At 36.9% G+C, this 20,510-nt stretch overlaps 1 protein-coding gene across 2 annotated transcripts in view; it reads right to left on the bottom strand.

Annotated features, from left to right (window-relative positions):
* Nucleotides 1–15,454, bottom strand: part of si:ch211-236d3.4 (protein FAM107B) — a 28,953-nt gene extending 13,499 nt beyond the window's left edge. Inside the window, exons 1-2 of one of the 2 annotated variants that reach the window (XM_059537713.1) lie at nucleotides 15,175–15,454; nucleotides 83–143 (exon numbers count right to left, since the gene is read on the bottom strand). In XM_059537713.1, coding sequence (XP_059393696.1) covers nucleotides 83–143; nucleotides 15,175–15,198 — 85 coding nt within the window. In that variant the 5' untranslated portion in view covers nucleotides 15,199–15,454. The remainder of the gene's footprint in view (nucleotides 1–82; nucleotides 144–15,174) is intronic. The other variant, XM_059537714.1, reaches the window with a different exon arrangement.
* Nucleotides 15,455–20,510: the final 5,056 nt, after the last annotated feature.

Raw genomic sequence — 20,510 nt, 5'->3', positions numbered from 1 at the left:
ACCTTGGCAACATTGCATTGTTCCTCTGCAGGGTTGTTGGGTGGCTTTCATTGTTCTCAAGGATGCATAAGTGTAGACTTACCCACTCCATTCAGGTGCTTTCCGTTTTTCACACTCTGCTGCTTAATGTTGTATGTCTTCTGCTGTGTGAGAGAAAGACAGAGAGAAGAGAGAGAAAAAGAGGCTTATCAGCTTACAAATATTCACATCAATCTCATTAATCACAGCATTACTGACTCTCTGTCTGCTCGCACTTTCCTCCAATTGATTTAGGATGTATTATGAGAGTCTTCAGTGGTCACGAATGCTGCATAGGTAGAGGCACATTAAATATGCTTCTGTCACTGTAACATGAAGCCAGCTGTTCTATTTCTTGCTGTGCAATGCTTGCAAGGAGAAGCATTCTATGCTCTACAAAATGAAGGCTCTTAGGATGAGCAAACAAACTTCTTATTGTGACGTGACATTCAGCCAAGTATGGTGACCCATACTCAGAATTTGTGCTCTGCATTTAACCCATCCGAAATGCACACACACACAGAGCAGTGAACACACACACACACTCTGTGAGCATACACCCGGAGCAGTGGGCAGCCATTTATGCTGCAGCGCCCGGGGAGCAGTTGGGGGTTCGATGCCTTGCTCAAGGGCACCTAAGTCATGGTATTGAAGGTGGAGAGAGAACTGTACATGCACTCCCCCCACCCACAATTCCTGCCAGCCCGGGACTCGAACTCACAACCTTTCGATTGGGAGTCCGACTCTCTAACCATTAGGCCACGACTTCCCCTTGAACTTGTTAACTACTAGTTACATTTAAATTAATCACTTGGTGCAATGTACTTAAAAATGCATGCATGTAACTACAACTGTAATGAAGTTCTGTAATACATTTATAATTACACTGTTGACCTGTCCCTTACAACTTAACCCACCCTTAAACCTATCCACACCACCAAACCTGGTCCTGACCTTACCCATAACTCATCCTTGTGCTGTTCCAAACCTATATGAATTGCTTCCTTTTGTAGAACACAAAATAGGATTTTTAGAATGTGCAATCTAAAGCTGTTCCACAACATTTCCACTGAATAATCACTGCTTTCAAGTCAAACAGTTTTCACATCTAACCCCAGTATTTACACTCAATGTGCATGAAACCACTTGGTCTCAAATGTAAAAGTTAGGAGATTCAGCCCTGGGAGCACAAAACCTCTCTTCTTTTAAGTGGACCTCACATCACCCAGCTTTTCTACAGCATGCAGTTACAAATTAATGCATGAGGACTCTGGCTCTTTTCTGAGCTTTATTCAAAGCAGAACACTCAGGCTGAATGAATGAATATTGTTGAGGCAGTTGCTAGGAGAGGCCTGCTCAGGCTTGGTGTCTTCACAAGAGCCTCACTGTCTCATCGTTCTCAGTAAAGACATGGGGAGGAAGGAAGAAATCTCTTTAATTTCAGCCTTACACACACACACACCATTTACAACCTAGAATGAAAATCCTGTGTGTGCAATAATTTATATTAACTGTTCCTTTCACACCCTTTGCAAACAAAACCAACAGTGGATTTTTGTTCACCTGCACAAATATGAATGTCATTTTCCTCTGAATGAGCCCTCAGGCCTGACATAAAAAGGAAGCTTTAATGCGGTGTAATTAATTTGCTTGTATTTAAAGGGGATTTGTATCCTCTCATTGGGAGAGAGGTTTTAAATAGTATTATAATCAACAAAGACTTACTTAGAGAGATGCAAAGCCTCCTCAAGTAACATTGGAATCAGGTTGAAATAAGCTTATGCTCACTAAGAGTCAATCCATATTTGGTGCAGCGTTCCATGAATGGTAGAGTGGTGTTTAATAGTATGAAGGAGGTCTGAATTGGATTTATTCAGCACTGAATGCTCTCCCTTAATTATGGAATGGCCCTCAGTCCATTAAGCTGTGGAACTGGGCTTCATATATCTTCATTCTGTGGTGAAATGTTTCTTAAGTCAGTCAATATGTGTCAGTGTGGCAGTGATTATTCAGACAATACAGGCAGAAATAAACCAATTAAATGCCAAACAATACACACCATCTCTAGAACCGTGAATAAACAAAACAGCATATACAGTAGTATATAAAATAAGACATTATAGGAGTGAGTATATGGTAATGATTAGAATTATTTGAAAGCTATAGGAATAGAAGTCCCACCTTTTATCTAATGCGCCAACCACCTTTAAGATAGAAACACCGCCCAATAGTTTACAGTCTACCCAGTGGGCAACTGATGTTGAACAGACATTAAAATAACATCAAATTGCTGTCAAAAACTCAACATGACGTTGACTTGATGTAAACTGAATGTCAAACACACTAACCTGTGCATACATGCAGAACCTGATTTTGCCAAGTGAGACATGTTCCTGGGACAACATCTTTGTTGTCCCTGGAACAACATTGTGATTAACCAATCAGATTTGAAGAACCAGTTTATAGTTTTTGTGAAGTTTATGCTTAAAATCACTGTTTGTTGCTTGTACATCAGTGTCATTCATCTATCATTTCCTCTGATTTTAGGGATTATTCGTGGTTAGGGTTAGGTTTAGGTGTAGGGAAATGGTCAAGAATATATTTTTGGAGTTAAATGTTGTTCCAGGGTCAACAAAATATGTTGACCTAGGAACACATCTAACTCAGCAATTTCAGTGTGGGAGCAACTTCCTATTTTCATCCAATTAGCACTGGAAGAAGCTGCCGTCCAAACTGAATTGAAAATGATGTTACAGCATCATAATCAAGAATATATAATCTAATATATGACATCAAATGGATGTCAACGTTCCCGCTGGGTGTTAGCTGGACCTGTGAACTAGTCTGACGTAAATGTACACTGTACAGATTAGTGCAATATACTGTAGAATGAATATTAAACGTATGTGCACGTTTATGATTCACACAATAGCAGTTTTATTTACAATTTATTGATTCTCCCCAATCGTCTTTTACATTTTTTAAATATTCTTTCAAAATAGCCTTTACAATATCACATACAGTTCATACAATCATAAAGTCTCGCAGTTTTGTGGACATTGACTCAAAGACCAGTCACTAGTCAGGTGGCTATACGGCATTTGACAACTGTTTTTTTTACAAAAAAAAAATAAAAAATACAAAATAAAATATTCAGGTTTAACAAGTATTTTAACATTGCATCAACTACTGATGAACACATACATTTTATTTGAATTATCTCTCAGTAGGTTATTTAAGCATGTATTGCTTTGTCTTAGGAAATCTTTTATCTTTCATATGCTTTAAAATGCACAAATTCACATTTAACATTTCTTATTTACATTAAAAAAAATAAAAAAGGTTTTCATTAAACTCACCAACCCCCCTGCAGTTCTTCACGAACACCAGTTTAAGAAACTGTGACATAATGTAAGGTTTAATACTGTAAGGGAAACAGGTCAATTTAGCTCAAAGGGAATCATTTAAGATTTTAAAGGGAATTTGAACAGAATCACTGTTTCACGGTTGATCACTGAGACGCCCTGCGATTCACTGAACGAGCCGTTTAACATCAAATCTGCGCTGGATATTAATATCCAAAGTATAGTGAAAACACAAGATCAGTAGTTTAAGACATTAACATGTAAGCACAAAACACAAGATACTTCTCTTTTCAATATGAATAAGGCTTTATTAGATAAATCTAACACATAAACACACGCACTCACATATTCACACAAGTTGCAGGAAGATCGAAAGTTAGGGAAGGATGAGTTTAAGAGAATGAAAATGTGAAGTCCCAAGTTTACAGCAATACGTGAAATTTCATAGACATGAACAACCATCAATCACATAATTAGCCCTCGCACTGAGTTCCTCAATGAGGTTAAAATTATATTAGATACAGCAGTACAAATGTCTGGAGAAGTTACTTGCCACTCCTGTGTAAAGGGGGCTCCCTTTGATGTCATTGAACGGGGGTTTCCCGATGTCGCTGATTGGCTGGAAGTTCAGTAGTCGTTGAAGTGACGTCTTGGGAAGCCCGTGGTTGGGCGTTGGCTGAAGACGCGGAGTTGTGTGGGCTGGTTGAAGTTGAACAGGCACTCGAGGTCAGACTCTGAGACACGACGTTACAAAACTTAACTCAGAACACGAAACTCTCAAACGGAAAAAAAAAGAAGTAAAGTTTGACGAGACTATGTGGTGTTCCTTCTCATCGTGGCTAAGTAGCAGCAGGCTTGCAGGCCGAAGCACGCTGGAACCGCGCTCAAAGAACAGTGATGACTAAAAGCTAAAGCTAAGAAGCAAAGCTAAAAACTAAAAGCAGAATTTTATGGTGTCCTGAGTATTTAAACTGGCCTGTTGGCCACACCTCAAATGTTGTCTTGACCAGTTAGATATTGTCTTGGCTCGGGGTATCATAAATCATATGTTATCTTATCTATTTTCCCGCTCTTGCAGGGTATAATTTTGGACATGATTCCTATGACAAGATTATGATACATTTGACGAATAACTGATAGTCGGAAACATTTCAAGCAAGCAGATTCAAGCACAAACATACTAAATATGAATATGAATCCTTAAGCGATCCAGTAGTTATTAAAATACATACACAATAATTGATTATAACATGATAGTCAAATGTGTGGGTTACATATAAATGAATATGGAGTTAAGCGATGGACTTATATTCATTTACAGTGTTGGGGAGTAACTAGTTACATGTAACGGCGTTACGTAATTTAATTACAAAATAAATGTAACAGTAATCAGTTACAGTTACTAAGAAAAAATGAGTAATTAAATTACAGTTACTTATGAAAATTGTAACGATTACAAAGAGGATTACATTTGAATATTTACACACATCCACATACAGCTTATTTCTTTCCCAAATTGCACTAAAACATATGGGCCATAATCTCCGAGACGCGGAAAACACATTCGTAGAATCCAGTCATAAAAATGGAATTCAGCCTATAACGCGGACGCAATATGCCACATTTTGGACGAATAAATCAAAATTAGGTCAGTACACTTGAATCAAAACCCGATATGGACTGATGTCTGTGAACATTAATCCGCAAAAAGACTGAATATGAATCCTGCACATTCTGCGTGTCTGTGGAAATCAGGCGCTGACTGGACATCGGGAGAACCGGGACTATTCCCGGTGGCCTGGCAGACGATTTGGCCTTCTACTTTAATATTGATATTGTATAATTGCAGGCCGAATATACTAAAGCGATTATTTCCGAATCCGCCATTCGATAATTAAATCTCTAATAAATCATGAATCGGTTAGTCGTGACTGGCAATGGTTGGGCTCGCGCGCTCTCCGCGCCTCCGCCGAACGGTTTGGATCAGACTCCGAGTAATCAATGCGAGAGAGAGAGAGACCGGAGTGAACTGTGTAAGCGCACAGCTGGAGCAGAGAAGCGACTCTTCTGTTCAGGGTTTCAGGTGCAGGTCAGTTTCATCTGTAAATATGCTAATGTAGTTTTGTCTTTGTTTACTTAGTCAAGCAGAAGCAGCACATTGCTCGCAATCACTCAAAATACTGTATAAACGACGTCATTATTATCTTTTGTAATGTTACAGTAGTAAGTTAGCAGACAAATCATCATATTTTATCATAGGTTTAGGGGGAGCTAGTGCATACAAAAACACAACCCTTAGGAAAATTAATGTAGCCTATGGTATGGCACTAACCGTGGTTTAACTATGGAATTTGTAGTAAAAATAAATACAAGTGGTAATTCATTTGCCAAAAAAACAAAATTGCACTTACAAAACATGGTAAAAGTCAAATAAAAATCTTCAGTATTAAAGTCATGAGAGAGATGGATGGATAATGGAAGTGAAGGTGCAGTTCAGTAGAGAACTCTTAATTACTTTGCAAGTCCCCCAACCTAAGGATTCAAATCTTTTTCATGTCAGGTCCAAAAAAAAAAATAGGGTTGTCCATGTTTCAGAATGGGTTGTGGGTGTATGAGTGTGAGATTTCCCAGCCTATTTTTTTCCCAGTCCGCCCCTCATGGAAATTAATCTCTAGAATAGTCACTTCTTGAGCATTTTTTACTTATTTTGATATTGATATCATATCATATCATATACAAAGAGACAGCGGTGTTTCAGAAAGACACCAATGTTTCAGGAGTTTAGTACACAAAATAGGACACATGCTTATTAGATAACCGTATTTGAGTTGATGTATATGCTTTTATTTTTTTTATTAACTATTTTTCCCCAAACCATTGTTAGATGCAGTTAGATGCCTGTAGTTATGCAAAGATTTGGTTTCAAAAACAGTATCTATAAACTATTTCTTTTGATTTTAAATCTGCTTTGAACTTCAGATCAATCTCAAAGTTAAAGGCAGTACTAAAGTCTGATTGTGTGGTGGATGTGTTCAAATGTGATCATCTTAATTCAGGTGATGAAGGATGGTGAAAGTCTGACAGTATTGAGCACTACTGTAAGGTTAAACCTGCATGGTGTAAAATGGTTGAAGATGATTAACAGTTGAAAATTAACATTCATTAGAAATTTATAAAAGTAATCAAAATGTACTCAAAAGTAATTAGTTACATTACTTTATTAAAGTAATTAAAAAAGTTACACTACTATTACATTTTAAATAGGGTAACTTGTAATCTGTAACCTATTACATTTCCAAAGTAACCTTCCCAACACTGTTCATTTATAAGTCATTTTGAGTTCATTTTGCTCCATTTATATCTAGAAAAGACAGTTTCTGTGCCATTCTCTGACATAAAGATTTCTGTGGAGACCAGAGGTTAAGAGGTCCCCTTAGGAATTTTAGTCTGGTTCTGCTCTCATGGGTTTACATGTGATGTCCGGTGTTGCATCTCAATTATTTGCCCCAAATTTGACAATCTCTTCTCTGAATTGAAATTGTCAATAATTGTTCTAGTGGTGTTAATGTTGAAAGCTGTTCTGTGAAAGAGTTGGTTGGTTGGTTATCTTACTTCGGACTTGTGGCACGTAATGATTTATGACTTCCTGTTGTCTTTCTGACGAATTCGGCTTGTGTTTCAACCACAGTCTTGATCGACTCTTTAATTTGTCGGGTTCGGGTTCAGAAACACTACAATACACTTCATGTTGATAATAACAATTGAATATATTCTATTACTCTTTGTATTTATTTATATCAATATGGTACAAGATTATCCATATTTAAATCAATGTGATGTACAAGTTAAGTCAAAAGTCATCTAAAAGTAATCAAAAAGTATATTTGGATTATGTAAAATGTGCAGTGTAATACTACATTAAAACATTACTAACTAGAGTTTTACTTTAATTTTACCATAAATTTGGTTGGATTTTTTTTAATGAATAACATAATGAAGCATATTATGCGTAAGTTTATATATGGTACAGTACTATAGTTTCACCCAGTGTAATATAATGTAGTACTGCATAGAAGAACAACAAGCTCTCAGAAATCAAAGTTGTCCTCTCGTCTATCACAAGGGACAGAATATAGGCCAAAGCCAAAGCAATCTGGCATCACTAAACCTTGAGGAGAGCCGAGCGTGACCTCCTCTAGAATGCACCATTGTCCTCCAAGATGGGCTGGATGCCACGGCGCCTCACCTGTAGTTTCCAGTTACTGGCCGAAGTGATCGTTTGACCTTTCTGCTTGTGGCCCGTTCTGATCTCTCATGTTTTATTTACGCTGTTCTAAACGCGCCGCTGTACCAACGTACTGGAAAGTGATATTGCATCCTCACGCATAAGTCACAAACAAAAAGGGTGTTTTTAATAGATTTTGGCCCTGCTTTGCCGCTCCGGTTTCAAGCTGAGGGGTTCTCAGGTTTCCTAGACAACACAAACAATTAGCAGAGACCACAGAGGGAAGAGGCAGACTGCTAATTATCCATGGAACCTACTAGAGAACATGGGCACGGATCAACGCTCCAGTCTTCTGCAGGAAACTGTTGCGGCACCCGGACAAAAACTGAAATGCAATGTTTTTATCTACCATAAAATATATTTGATCATTCTGATTACCACGTGCGGCACAGTTCTGCAGATTTCAGTGGTCTTGCTCCAATGCCTGTGCATGAATCTGAATCTAAATGTTGCAATTAAACAGACATTTCAGGATCCATAAAGGATTAGTTAAAAAGGTTCCCCTTCCCCTTATGGCCATTATGTGTTTTACTGGCAGCTAATACCTTGTAAACTATACAAGATCAGAGTCCATCTTCTGGTATCCTGTTGAGATGAAAGTAGGTGGAAATTGTAATAAATCTTGGGCTGCTTGGGGCCATTCTATTAAAGAAGTGAATGTGTGTGTAGTAAAGTGTGTGCACATCTTTGTGAAAAACCAACATCAAATGCCACTCGCTCACCAAATCAGACATGCAGGGTATCAGGTAAGACTGTTGTTGGACTTTTAAAACATTTGCAGAGAATTTGCATCTCTAAATTCATCTGTGAGTAAACAACTCTTTCATCCAAATATGCTGAAAAGAAACCATTTTTAAAAAGGAGTACATCTTTGTAGCTTTGCAAAACTCTAATCCAGGCTACAGCCTCACTTGAAATGCACTGTTCGACTGGAAATCAGTGAATATTAGCAGTAGATTAACAGCTGTTAATACAGCCTGCTCATCTGTGGATTTAGAATGGATTTTTTCTCTCACTTGATCATCAGGCGTGGTGATTTCTTGGCCACATATATGTGAAATATGTTTCACTGAAATACAGCATGTAACGGGAATAAAAGTTTTGCCCTTCAGCCATTTATAAAATTAGCACCTTATGTATTCAAACCTTATATATTGGCCTTATGTTGTTACACAAAATTGTTTTATAGTAGACCACAGTTTTTAAACAAAAAGTCTTTTTCCAGTATATCATATGCAGATAGTAGTCAAAGGCATTTTCAGGGTTGGGCTGATTGTGCCACCTGGTGGGGAACACAGTCCTACAAATAAATCAGTACATATCCTCACATGCTCAGTTTATGTCATGCCAAAAATTAATATATATATATATATATAACCTGCACCGTGTGTCATCAGATATTTTTGGAGAAATATATCTTATTTCATATGCCAAAAGCAAATCAGCTGCATGCTGTGCATCAGCTCTGCTATTTAATTTCTCAATGAGTCACAACTGTTTCAGTTTACAAATTACAAATCTCTAGGGATTTTATTAACTTTATTAACTTCATTTGAATCCTGCATGCAGTCATGTGCAGATTTTGATCAACGGTTGATCAGCTGCAGTGGGACAGATGTAAGTCTCCTATAGAAGATTAGGGCTAATATTAAAGGCCAAACCAAAAATATTGAAAGTGAAAACTGATTTGAGGTAAAATAGTTAGAGATGCATCTGAATATAATAGGGCACACATGCTTATTATCAGTACGAAGTATGAAATATTTAATAACAATAACTTACAACAGTTTTTATTTTAAATTAATTAATAATACAGTTTTATCATATATATATATATATATATATATATATATATATATATATATATATATATATATATATATTTTTTTTTTTTTTTTTTTTTTTTTTTTTTTGGAATCGCTGAAAAAAAAACACATTCATAAACCAGATGTTGTATAGATCGTGCAATTTCTCATATTGCATGTTAACGGTGTTACACAAAATTGAATTGTTCTAGCTTGTTCTAGATCTCGTTCTAACTTTAATTTTAATTAAATTTTGGTGCTCATGTGTCATATTCTTCCTTCTTCTTATTTCCTGTCAATTTAAACAACTTCCAGTTCCTGGGACCTTATGCATTCCTCTTGTTTAATAGGATGACAAAACTCATTCTCAGGTTTTATGAAGAGTGGTGAACCTTGTCCCTCACTTTTTTTCTTATTTGTAAAAATTACTTCATTTGACCTAGTTTAACAGATACACTGAAAGTAGAGAAGAACAGAATCTGTGATCAATGGACTCTATTGTATGAATCATGATTTTTATATGATTTTTTTTTTTTTTTACAAAAAATAATTCTTGGTTATTCATATCCTCAGTGATTTTTACATTTTATAAACAGTGGAAGATTAAGTCTAATTTAGTGAAACAAAATGTCTAGTGTAAAAGGAAACATCCAAGCAGTCATTCTGTAACTTCAACATTCCAGAGTCTCAGATTAACCTCTATCTCTACCTACAGCCCACAATTTAGCCTTCAAATTGAAGTGTTGTTTCTTATTTCCGAGAGTTTTTTTTTCTTTTAATGGAGTGAAATGAGACCCGTACTAAGGCTGAAAGAGAGAGACAGAGAGAGAGAGAGAGAGAGAGAGAGAGAGAGAGAGAAGGAGAAAAGGATTTCTGCTTTAAGAGTCATGTTTAAAGTCCATTGATCAGAGACTCATTTGTTGCCCAGGCTGAAGGTTTAGTTACTCGTCTCCAGGGTTCTTATACATTCTGGTCTGGACACCATCTTACTCTGAATCTGACCCACTTTTTCTCGTACACATTCAATGTCTGACATCATCCAATCAAAAGCTAAGCCAAACTCTGTATTATTTCAGCATAGTTCAAATGAAAACACAAATTTAATACAGTTAACATTAAATGAAGCAAAAAGCTAATATTAATGCTTTCTATTATTAATGAAAACTCATATTGGGAGTATAATAGCCTAATACGATAAATAACCACAGTGTCACTCAACAAAAACAAATAATAAAAAAATAAAAAGTTATATCAGTGGCATTTCATTTATAACAAAACATTTCAATCTGTCCTATAGCAAAGCATACTGCACAATAATTTTTGAGAAACATGTCATAAATTAATATATAATATAGCATAATATAATATAAAAATAATAATTATAGATGCACTATGTAAGATTCCAAGACTACGCTCATATCATTAGCCTAAAAAGCAATTTGTAAAGTGGGTCACCTCAGGGTCGCATTATATTCTCTATTATATGTGGAATAAATGAATCAGGGTGACGAATATACAATATTTGTAGGGCATTTCTACAATGGTAGTGGTAACTGAAAACCTTCGTACTTTTGTGCTTCATCCACACCACTAGATGTCAGTCCAACATCACCACACGCAAACAAAAATGACATAAAAATATAATACTACATCAGTCTGTTGATTATAATAACAGTAAATAACATTTTAACTGCATCAGAGATCGGTGCTGTCTCCGATAACCTTTCTAGGAATCAGGAACTGCCCATGTAGAGCATAAACACCTGCTCTTTCAGAGTTAAATTCCTTCCCAGAGCGTGCACTTATTTTTAGCTCGACTCTTGGATCATTTAGAAAGGATTTTGCCTGATTGGTCTAATCTTCCTCGGTAGGTCTCTGGCACAGGAGGCATTAGCACAACTTGACATCCCATTTAGCAGCAAGGCAATCACATGCAAGTGCTCTGCTCAGGAGTTGGCTGACATAGCTGCATTAGTCCTGATCCTAGATCAGCTTTGTTGTTATGTATTATAATTTAGGAGCAAATATGATAATCTAGTATGCATTATATTTGTTGTACACCATATGTATGTTTTGGCAACTTATATAGGTAAACCAAGTTTTCCATACATAAATACAAATACGTTTGCACAGACAGAAATGCCTGGGCTAGTAGTGTGGTAGTATGCTATTACAAACACTGCCAAGGTTAGCAGAGATTTCACTGGCTTGGATAGAATCCAATCTTTCCATATTCACTCCTGATTGAGTGAGCTTTGTGCAGGTGCGTCTCATCTCACCCATGCATGAAATGCCATAGCGGAAACACACGCTCCAGTGGAATAAAGCTTGTAACAGGATGAACATGGAGAAAAAATGATTTTTGAAAAAGTTTTTGATGAAAACAACTGAGTTAACCAGACACAACAAAGCAGAGCATGGCACTGCATTAGGTTGTATTAATAATCACAAATGTTTGCATGATTTCCCTTTACAGTTAGGCCTCAGTTCATCAGCCAATCTGAAAAAGTGAAAGAGGGGTCTTGTGATCAGAGGGTCTATAATCGTGGGGTCCAGTCGAGGTATTCAGCTCATACCAAGTGGCCCGGAAGCTGGCAGAGAGGATGAAATTACAGCTCTGACAAGCTGACATTTTGACCTCTCTCGCCGAACACTGCTTTCTGTGCTGCATCTTAGACAACACTGAAGAACTCACATTCCAATAACTGTTCAAGGGGTGTCCTTGTTCATATTTTACTCCAAATATAAGTTTTAATGTAGGATATGATCCACCATGTTGAACAGAATGAGGTGGATGTGAACCTGAAAATAAGTCTACAGTCATGGCCAAAACTTTTTGGCCGTGACATAAATGTTGTGTTTTGCAAAGTTTGCAGCTAAAGCTGTTGTTGTGTTGATTCACATTGTTTCTAGATTGTATAGAGTGATCAGATGCATTTTAAATAATCACCAAAAAAATCTTGCAAGAAAAAGCGCTTCCAATCATTGTGTTCTTGTTAGCAGTGGTTACCGCCAAAGAAATGTTCTCACATGTAAGGAAATTGCTACAAAGAATATTGCGCCTGAAAGAACCATTTACCAGATCATCAAGAACTCCAAGGAGAGAAGGTTTGACTGGAGTGAAGGAGTCTTCAGGATGTCCAGCAAGCGCCAGGACTGTCTCCTCCTGAGGAGTGAGCTACAGAATCGTGTCTCCAGCAGTGCAGAGCTTGCTCAGGAATGGCAGCAGATTGGTGTGAGCGCATCTGAATGCACAGTGAGGAGAAAACTTTTGGACAATGCCCTGGTGTCAAGAAGGGCAGCAAAGAAGCCACTTCTCTCCAAGAAAAATGTCAAGGACAGACTGAAATTCTGCAGGAAGTACAAGGATTGGACAGAAGACTGGTACAAAGTAATTTTCTCTGATGAAGCTCCTTTCCAACTTTTTGCGACATCTGGAAAATTGATTGTTTGGAGAAGAAAAGGTGAACGTTACCATGAGTCCTGTGTTGTTCCAACAGTGATGCATCCTGAGACCATCCATGTGTGGGATTGCTTTTCAACCAAGGGAGTGGGCTCTCTCATAATTCCGCCCAAAAGCAATGCCAGGAATAAAGAAAGGTATCAAAACACCTTGCAAGAGCGACTTCTTCCAACAGTCCATGAGCAATTTGGTGATAATCCGTGCATTTTTCCGCAAAGCAATAGTGATTAAAAAAAAAGTGGCTCGAAGATTTAATTTTCATTACATTGAAATTTTTGATCCATGGCCAGGCAAGCCCCAGATCTCAATCCCATAAAGAACCTGTGGTCAGTCCTCAAAAGGTGAGTGGACAAGCACAAGCCCACAAATTCTGATCAACTCCGAGAACTAAAAAGGCAAGAATGGATTGCCTTCAGTCAGGATTTGGCCCAGAAGCTAATAACCAGCATGCCAGAGCGGATTGCAGAGGTTATGAAGAACAAGGGTCAACACTGCAAATATTGACTATATATTGACTATATATATATATATATATATATATATATATATATATATAGTATTATTTTTATTTATTTTTTTATTATTATTATTTATTTATTTTTTTACAATAAAAGCCTTTAAAACTTAGGATGCATATCATTGTTTTTCAGTGTACCATAGACACATGTGGAAAAATAATCTACAAATACTGAAGCAGCAAACTTTGCGAAACACAAAATATATGTCACTGTCAAAATCTTTGGCCACAAATGTATATTTTGAGCAATTACAGGATGCTGATGTGGTCTGGCACCAATTTACATGTGGGACTTTAATTTGTCCCGGAGAGCAATTTGCATGGACATTGACACACTTTTACGTGGGAAGCTTTTTGACATTTAGACAATAAACTTCTTAATCTGAATCTGTCAGTTTAGTATTATTATTATTATTATTATGATACATTTCTGAAAGTTATGAACATTTTCACCAATGTCATGTCCACCACATCTCACACTATCACAGTATTTTCATTTCATTTAAATGAGATCAAATTACTTTAAATTTGACTTTAATTACTGTAAATGATACACGATAAAATACTGTCTGCAAAGGGATATTTACCTTTTTTTATTCCTCTACACATAACGCTTCATGTTTCATCTCAAGCTCAGTGACACTGCTGTATACATACTATAGTAAACAAGTGCTGTATATTAAAATAATCTATGAATTTTCACATAAAATATTGAAACAGTTTATTATTAATTAACTCTCAATTGATTATTTCAAATATGGAAAATGGAAAGTAGCTCGGATACTTAATTATACAGTTAATTGTATTGATAAAGTCCCTTTTAAATAAATAAATGAATGAATACAGTAAATCTTGTTAACATAAAATTGGCCTAAGATTAAGAAACAGCCACAGACACAATACACCTGTAACTGTTTTCACATGTTTGATCCATGAAGTGTATGAAAGCTTTATTTAATTCTGACTCCTCACTCTGATAAATCTGACATTTGATTGTACAAGCAAATAGCTCAGACATAGGTAATCAGAAGAGGTTCCTGTATCCTATAATCCTCTTTTAACCCTCTCTACAGCAGCTGTCAGCTGTCACTAGCAGAACTGAGCAATGAGTCAACTTCAGTCACCACCACACCCTCCATCCACACCTTCCCAGCATGCAGTCCTCCCCATAGCTCAAATATTTGTCAGTGTTACTACTCCAATACCTCACTGGATAATGCCCAAGCATTCAAAACACCAACAATCGGCTTTGGGTTAATCCGAAACTTGTGGAAACTAGTGCAGTTTGCTTTTTTGAATTGTATATAAGGTATAAAATTGTATAAAGTATATGATGTAAAGAGTCAACCGAATGTGTCCTGGATTCAAGTCCATATAATGAAATCAACAGTTATTTAAGACATTTTTAAACAAGTGCTCATTTAAAAGCATGAATTTGGACTTATATAACAAAATAACTTTAAATCTTTCTTAAATGTGCATTCGCAAGTAAGTATACCTTCTGGAAAACACATAAATAATTGTATTTTAAAAGGTACTACTGTACATATTGAAATGGTTTAAAGACCCATCAGCAGTGCTTTGAATGATTGGTGATGATTCTGATATAACAGTCTCTTAAGACGCATGTCATGTTCAAAACAAGCCATGGCCTGTGTCATCCACTCAACACTCACCCAGTTACCTAAACTGCTTAACAAAAATTACAAAAGCGTACTTACTTTCTTGCCATAGGACGCCCCCATGCTGACACTTTGGGGCTGCTGTGTGTGTGTGTGCTAGGCCCAGACCCCAGAGATTTCCTTCTGATTCCGAATTCTTCTCCTCTCCTCGACTGGAGCTGTGTCCACTTCGGCTCTAGCAAGGAGGGAAGGAGGGAGGAGGTGCAGACGGAAAAGCCCTCTCGCTCTCCCTGGCACCTTGACAGCAGCGGGGTAGTCCAGCAAAAGTGACTAGTTGGATTAGATTATAATAACTAAGTCTCTCTGAGATTCTTTGGCTTGACAAAAAGGAGCAGCTTGTAAGCATGAGGTAGCTATTTTGCCATCATGGGTCTCTTAGCTTTAAACAAACTGAAGACAAACTGAGCGTGTGAGTCATAGTAAACCAGACCATTCGTGGCACCTGTTCCTCCGCTTTCCATACAGGACTTATCCACTGCAATGAGATTATGCTAATTGGCAGTGACAGAGTAGGAAGTCTTGGGGAAATCTCCTGGTGGGATGGCCTCAGAGTAGCTGTCAGGATTCTGATTTTTACTGCCAATATCAAGGTATGGGTGGTCTTCATTAATACTGTATGTTTACTCGTATGTTTACGTTGCAGAAGATACGTAGTGCTGAACAGTACTATGGTCAGGACGTACCATGTACTATGTCCCTTACTTTGGGAGTCTGGCCACAAAAAGGACAGCTGAAAATGACTTTGTGATGTCATCAGACTGGGCCACAAGCCAAAGTCATTTTCAGCTGATCTCAATCACAGATGGTAAAATTATTATTATTTATTTATTTATGTATTCTTTAAGCTATTGAGCTTTTTTTTATGTATCTGTAGACATTCTGGAATATATTTCAAATGCTGATTTATTTATTTATTTACCCAATGCAGTAAATGATAAAAAACACACAAAAAATATTATAATATCGAGATGGTTTAGGGGTGAGCTGGACCGCAGACAGAAGGCAAAAGGGCCAACAAGTGCTAAGCATCTCTCGGGGAACTCCTTCAAGACTGTTGGAAGACCATTTCAGGTGACTACCTCTTGAAGCTCATCAAGAGAATGCCAAGAGTGTGCAAAGCAGTAATCAAAGCAAAAGGTGGCTACTTTGAAGAACCTAGAATATGACATATTTTCAGTTGTTTCACACTTTTTTGTTATGTATTTAATTCCATATATAATTCCACATGTGTTAATTCATAGTTTTGATGCCTTCAGTGCAGTGTGAATCTACAATTTTCAGTCATGAGAAGGTGTGTCCAAACTTTTGGTCTGTACTGTATATATATATATATATATATATATATATATATATATATATATATATATATATATATATATATATATATATATATATATATATATATATATATAATTTTTTTTTTTTTTTAGAAACCCTGATACACTGCCATTGAAAAGTTTGAGTGTGCAGAGTGCGCAGGAGCAGGGGTTGAAGACCAATCATCTAAGCCCAATAATGCAAAAGGTCAATGGTGATTTTGCCCAGTGCTAAAACAAACAGAGCAGTACTGCCATCTGCTGGTGAAGACTTTCTATAGACATTACTCCTAATCTAATGTACTGTACAAATTGGTGTCTTCTGTGAAGCTTTTTTGCAACGATTTGTATCATGAAAAACGCTATACAAATAAATGTGTATTGATTGAAATAAATGTGAAATGAACATTAAACATTCTATAAGCAATGAAAACCATTCATTCATATGGAGATGATCAGTTTTTTTATAGGGATATCAACCTACTGTACCTGCAGAATTTAGATCACACACTAATCAAATCTAAGTGATTTGAAAATTGAAGGCAGGTGTGTAGAGAGAGCAGGACTGAGCATTTCACTTCTGTTGCATTCCATTCAGAAGGGCTCATCCTTGTGCCACAAAGGGTTTATTCTTCAAAGGAAAGAAGGGTGTAGAGAACCAACATCTTCAACCCTTCAATACCGTATAATGTCCTAATGTTCAACACACACTTACGTGGCATGACCTTTAACATTGATAAAGTTATTTGAACTCCACTCAGTTAATGAAATGAGTCAAATCCATTTTATTGGGATCTTTGAAAAATAAAAGCTAAACTATATTTTGCATTGAGACTAAATTCCTACCTTTACTAACATAATTTCTTAAGTCTGTCATTAAACGTACATTAAAAAAAGAGAGGAAATTTTGTCTTCATTGCAAATAAATGCTAGTTACAATATGTGCAATATTCTCTCAGCAGTTCATTCAAGTGATAAAGATGGCCTACTATAAGAGAGTTCATGGTTACCTGTCACACATTTAATTCCAGTGAATATTTCTCAAGGTTATTTTTATGAATAGACACATACCCTACAGTATGGGTTTTTTCTTTCTGAATGCATTCACCCCTGCAGCACAGCTTTACTCAAATAGAATTACATTATATATATATATATATATATATATATATATATATATATATATATATATATATAAAGGAGACAGGCTAGTACAAAACAAAGTACTAAGCTAAAAACAACAAAATAGTCTCATATAGCTTTTATGAATATAAAAATCTATAATAATGAGCCTGTCCTCCAGCAAAAAACGACCATATAGGTTGTTTGTGCAAGCACCTTATTACGACCTTTATTTACGTTTTAAAGTTAAGCGCTTGATTTTTGTCTATATAGCTAATTTTGCCTTTCATGACAACTGTGAGGGGGGTGATTTTTTTTATAACTCTGTTTAATAAATCTGTTTAAATTATATTAAGACTTAAATTTCTGCATAATTAAGGGCGTGGCCACTTGAGTGACAGGGGAATTGCCACTGCTGTCACAGCCGTCGCGCTAGGTGGGCGTGGCTTCAGCAACCAGCTCTCGCCCTTTTGCCCATTCTCGATTGTCCGGGAGAGTCGCACGGTGACGCGCTGCCAAGATGGCGACGGCTTGCTCTGCACACTCAGGCGGGAAGGAAGTCGACTGGAAGTTGAAGCCGGCCGCGTGCCTCCATCTTGTAGCAGAACTTCACTTGCGTTAGCATCCCATTGACTCCCATTCATTTTTGCGAAAAACTTTACATCTGAGGTGTTTAAAGACTCCATGTGTCCATTATTTATTTCTAAAGATACACGACAATGTATAAAGGGCGCCATTACCTTCTATGTTACATTATGGCCCCGTAGAAACAGTTTTTGTAAAAATAGGCTAACGATTGCATCATAACCACTCGACTCTCTGTTGCACAGTAGAGAAATTACCGTACAGACAGGAGGAGAAGCTCGCAGGCAATCGGGGAGACGTTAAGAGAGAAGCCCATAGATACAAGCCCTGGCGTTACATTTTAAAATACTATACAAAATAATTAATCAGAATACTTACTCCTGCTCACTCACGCCAAAGAACTCCCCGCTCAAGCTCGCCGTCTCTGGAAGATTAACGATGGCAGTTTGCATGCACAGCTACTAGAAGATTTACATCTGTCAGACAGGTTGCTGACGTCACTAGTTTGAGTCTGCACGTCAGAAACGGAAGTGCTAAAAATGGGCTTCACTTGTCTCAATTGAGTTCCCATGGGGTCGATGTGTCCATTTCTTTTAATGTCTATGTGCACACTTTAGGCTTCAAAAACTCTCTTCAGGAGTCTACGGGTGACGTCACGGACACTACGTCCATGTTTTTATACAATCTATGGATCGAACCCATGATAGCATGATTGCATATCAAGGTATAACACAATAATCTACCAACTGAGCTACACGAAACACAAATCACAGTGCAAATAAAAGAGTACAAAACATTAATATGAAAACGACCTTTTGTCGTTAGGGGCGCAATTGTAGTATATGCTCTGATGGGTCGTATTTCAGGGATTTGGACAAACGACCTATACGAGCGTATTGGTTGGAGGACAGGTTGTGTTGTGCATAGGTTTCATTTAGATTTGGTGTGACCGCCTTCCATATTCTCACAAACAAACAAATAAATACATGTTTTAAAATTTATAATAATTGTTTTATAATTTATAAAAAAAAAAAAATATATATATATATATATAAAACTAGTGGTATGCACAGTACAGCAAAACAATGGGATATGTTTTGTAAAGATCAGTTGCAGTTTAGTCCTATTAATGCGCATTGCTTTTAGCAGATGATGCTAAGTCACCTATTTTCTCCTCTGTTCTTGCATCCCTTCTTGTTCTCGGATGCATCTGCAAAAGAAACAGTCCATAATTGGCTCTAACACGTCTTTGCTCCACTGATGAGGACAGAAATCCTTTCCTTGCCTTTACTTTGCCACTTATTCTTGCTGTATTAGGAGATGTCTTTTGCTTTGTCCTTTTGGAAGGAAAGATTTAAGAACAAATTCAAGTGTTATTTTTAACCACCACAGTCCTTAAGTCCTTAAATAAAAAAAAGAGTTTCATGAACAAAAGTATAGCAAATGCACATGCATTCAGCCTCTGTGTCTTTGCCAGGAGAAAAAAAAAATGGTTTATCACTCAGGGAAAAGCACAAGAATATGAAATGCACTAAGAACATGAATGTAAAGGCCACTAGAACATCATTCATTAATGTGTAATAACTGTGAATCCTTCAGATGCATTACGCACCATCTCTCAGTTTAAACGAATCTGGGTGGCATCTCTCACCTTAATAAAGAGTTTAGATTTTGTTTTGCAATGAAATTCGTTTTTTGAGAGTTAATACAGAATTTCATCTCATCAGACATCAGAAAGTCCATGACATCTGTCTGATTTAATCTGAAGGCTGTTGCTTTTTTCCTCTCTGTAAAAGTGACTGCTCTTTACAAGTAAACTCGATCTGATTCACCTGATCCGAGATGTATCTGATGCTTCCCTTTCTTGAACTAGCAGAAAGACAAGAAACTATATCTGTTCATCCTTTTCAGCAGTCATTAACATACTATACTTATGTACACTGAAAAATGAAACACTGAGATCTCTCAAAAGACCCAAAAATGCATTAGCAATTCAATCTAAGTCTCTTCTTGGATTTTCCTGAGAATATTTGTAGTGGAACTCTTTTCTATGTTGACTTGCTAAAATAATCAGTTCCCGTGGTACCAGAGGTGTCAGACTCACCTGGGCCTTTGAGACCATCTTAAACCTTGTACAGCTAGCAAGGCTATTTTTAACCCAGTAGATAAATTCTCCTTCAGGGCTACAAGAAATACCTAGTACACTTGGTAGCGGAACAATACAAGAAAACTCGTACTTTTGTATTGTTGCTTTTAGTATGTTTCTGTCAGTCAGACAAATAACCACATGCACTCCAGCTATTGCTGGATGTTGAAAAAAAGTGAGTTTCATTCATTCATTCATTTTGATTT

Source organism: Carassius carassius, chromosome 44 (genome assembly GCF_963082965.1).
Source record: "Carassius carassius chromosome 44, fCarCar2.1, whole genome shotgun sequence".
Classification (NCBI taxonomy): Eukaryota; Metazoa; Chordata; class Actinopteri; order Cypriniformes; family Cyprinidae; genus Carassius; species Carassius carassius.
The sequence above is the reverse complement of the archived record's forward strand: the minus strand, read 5'-3'. Positions and strand labels throughout refer to the sequence as shown.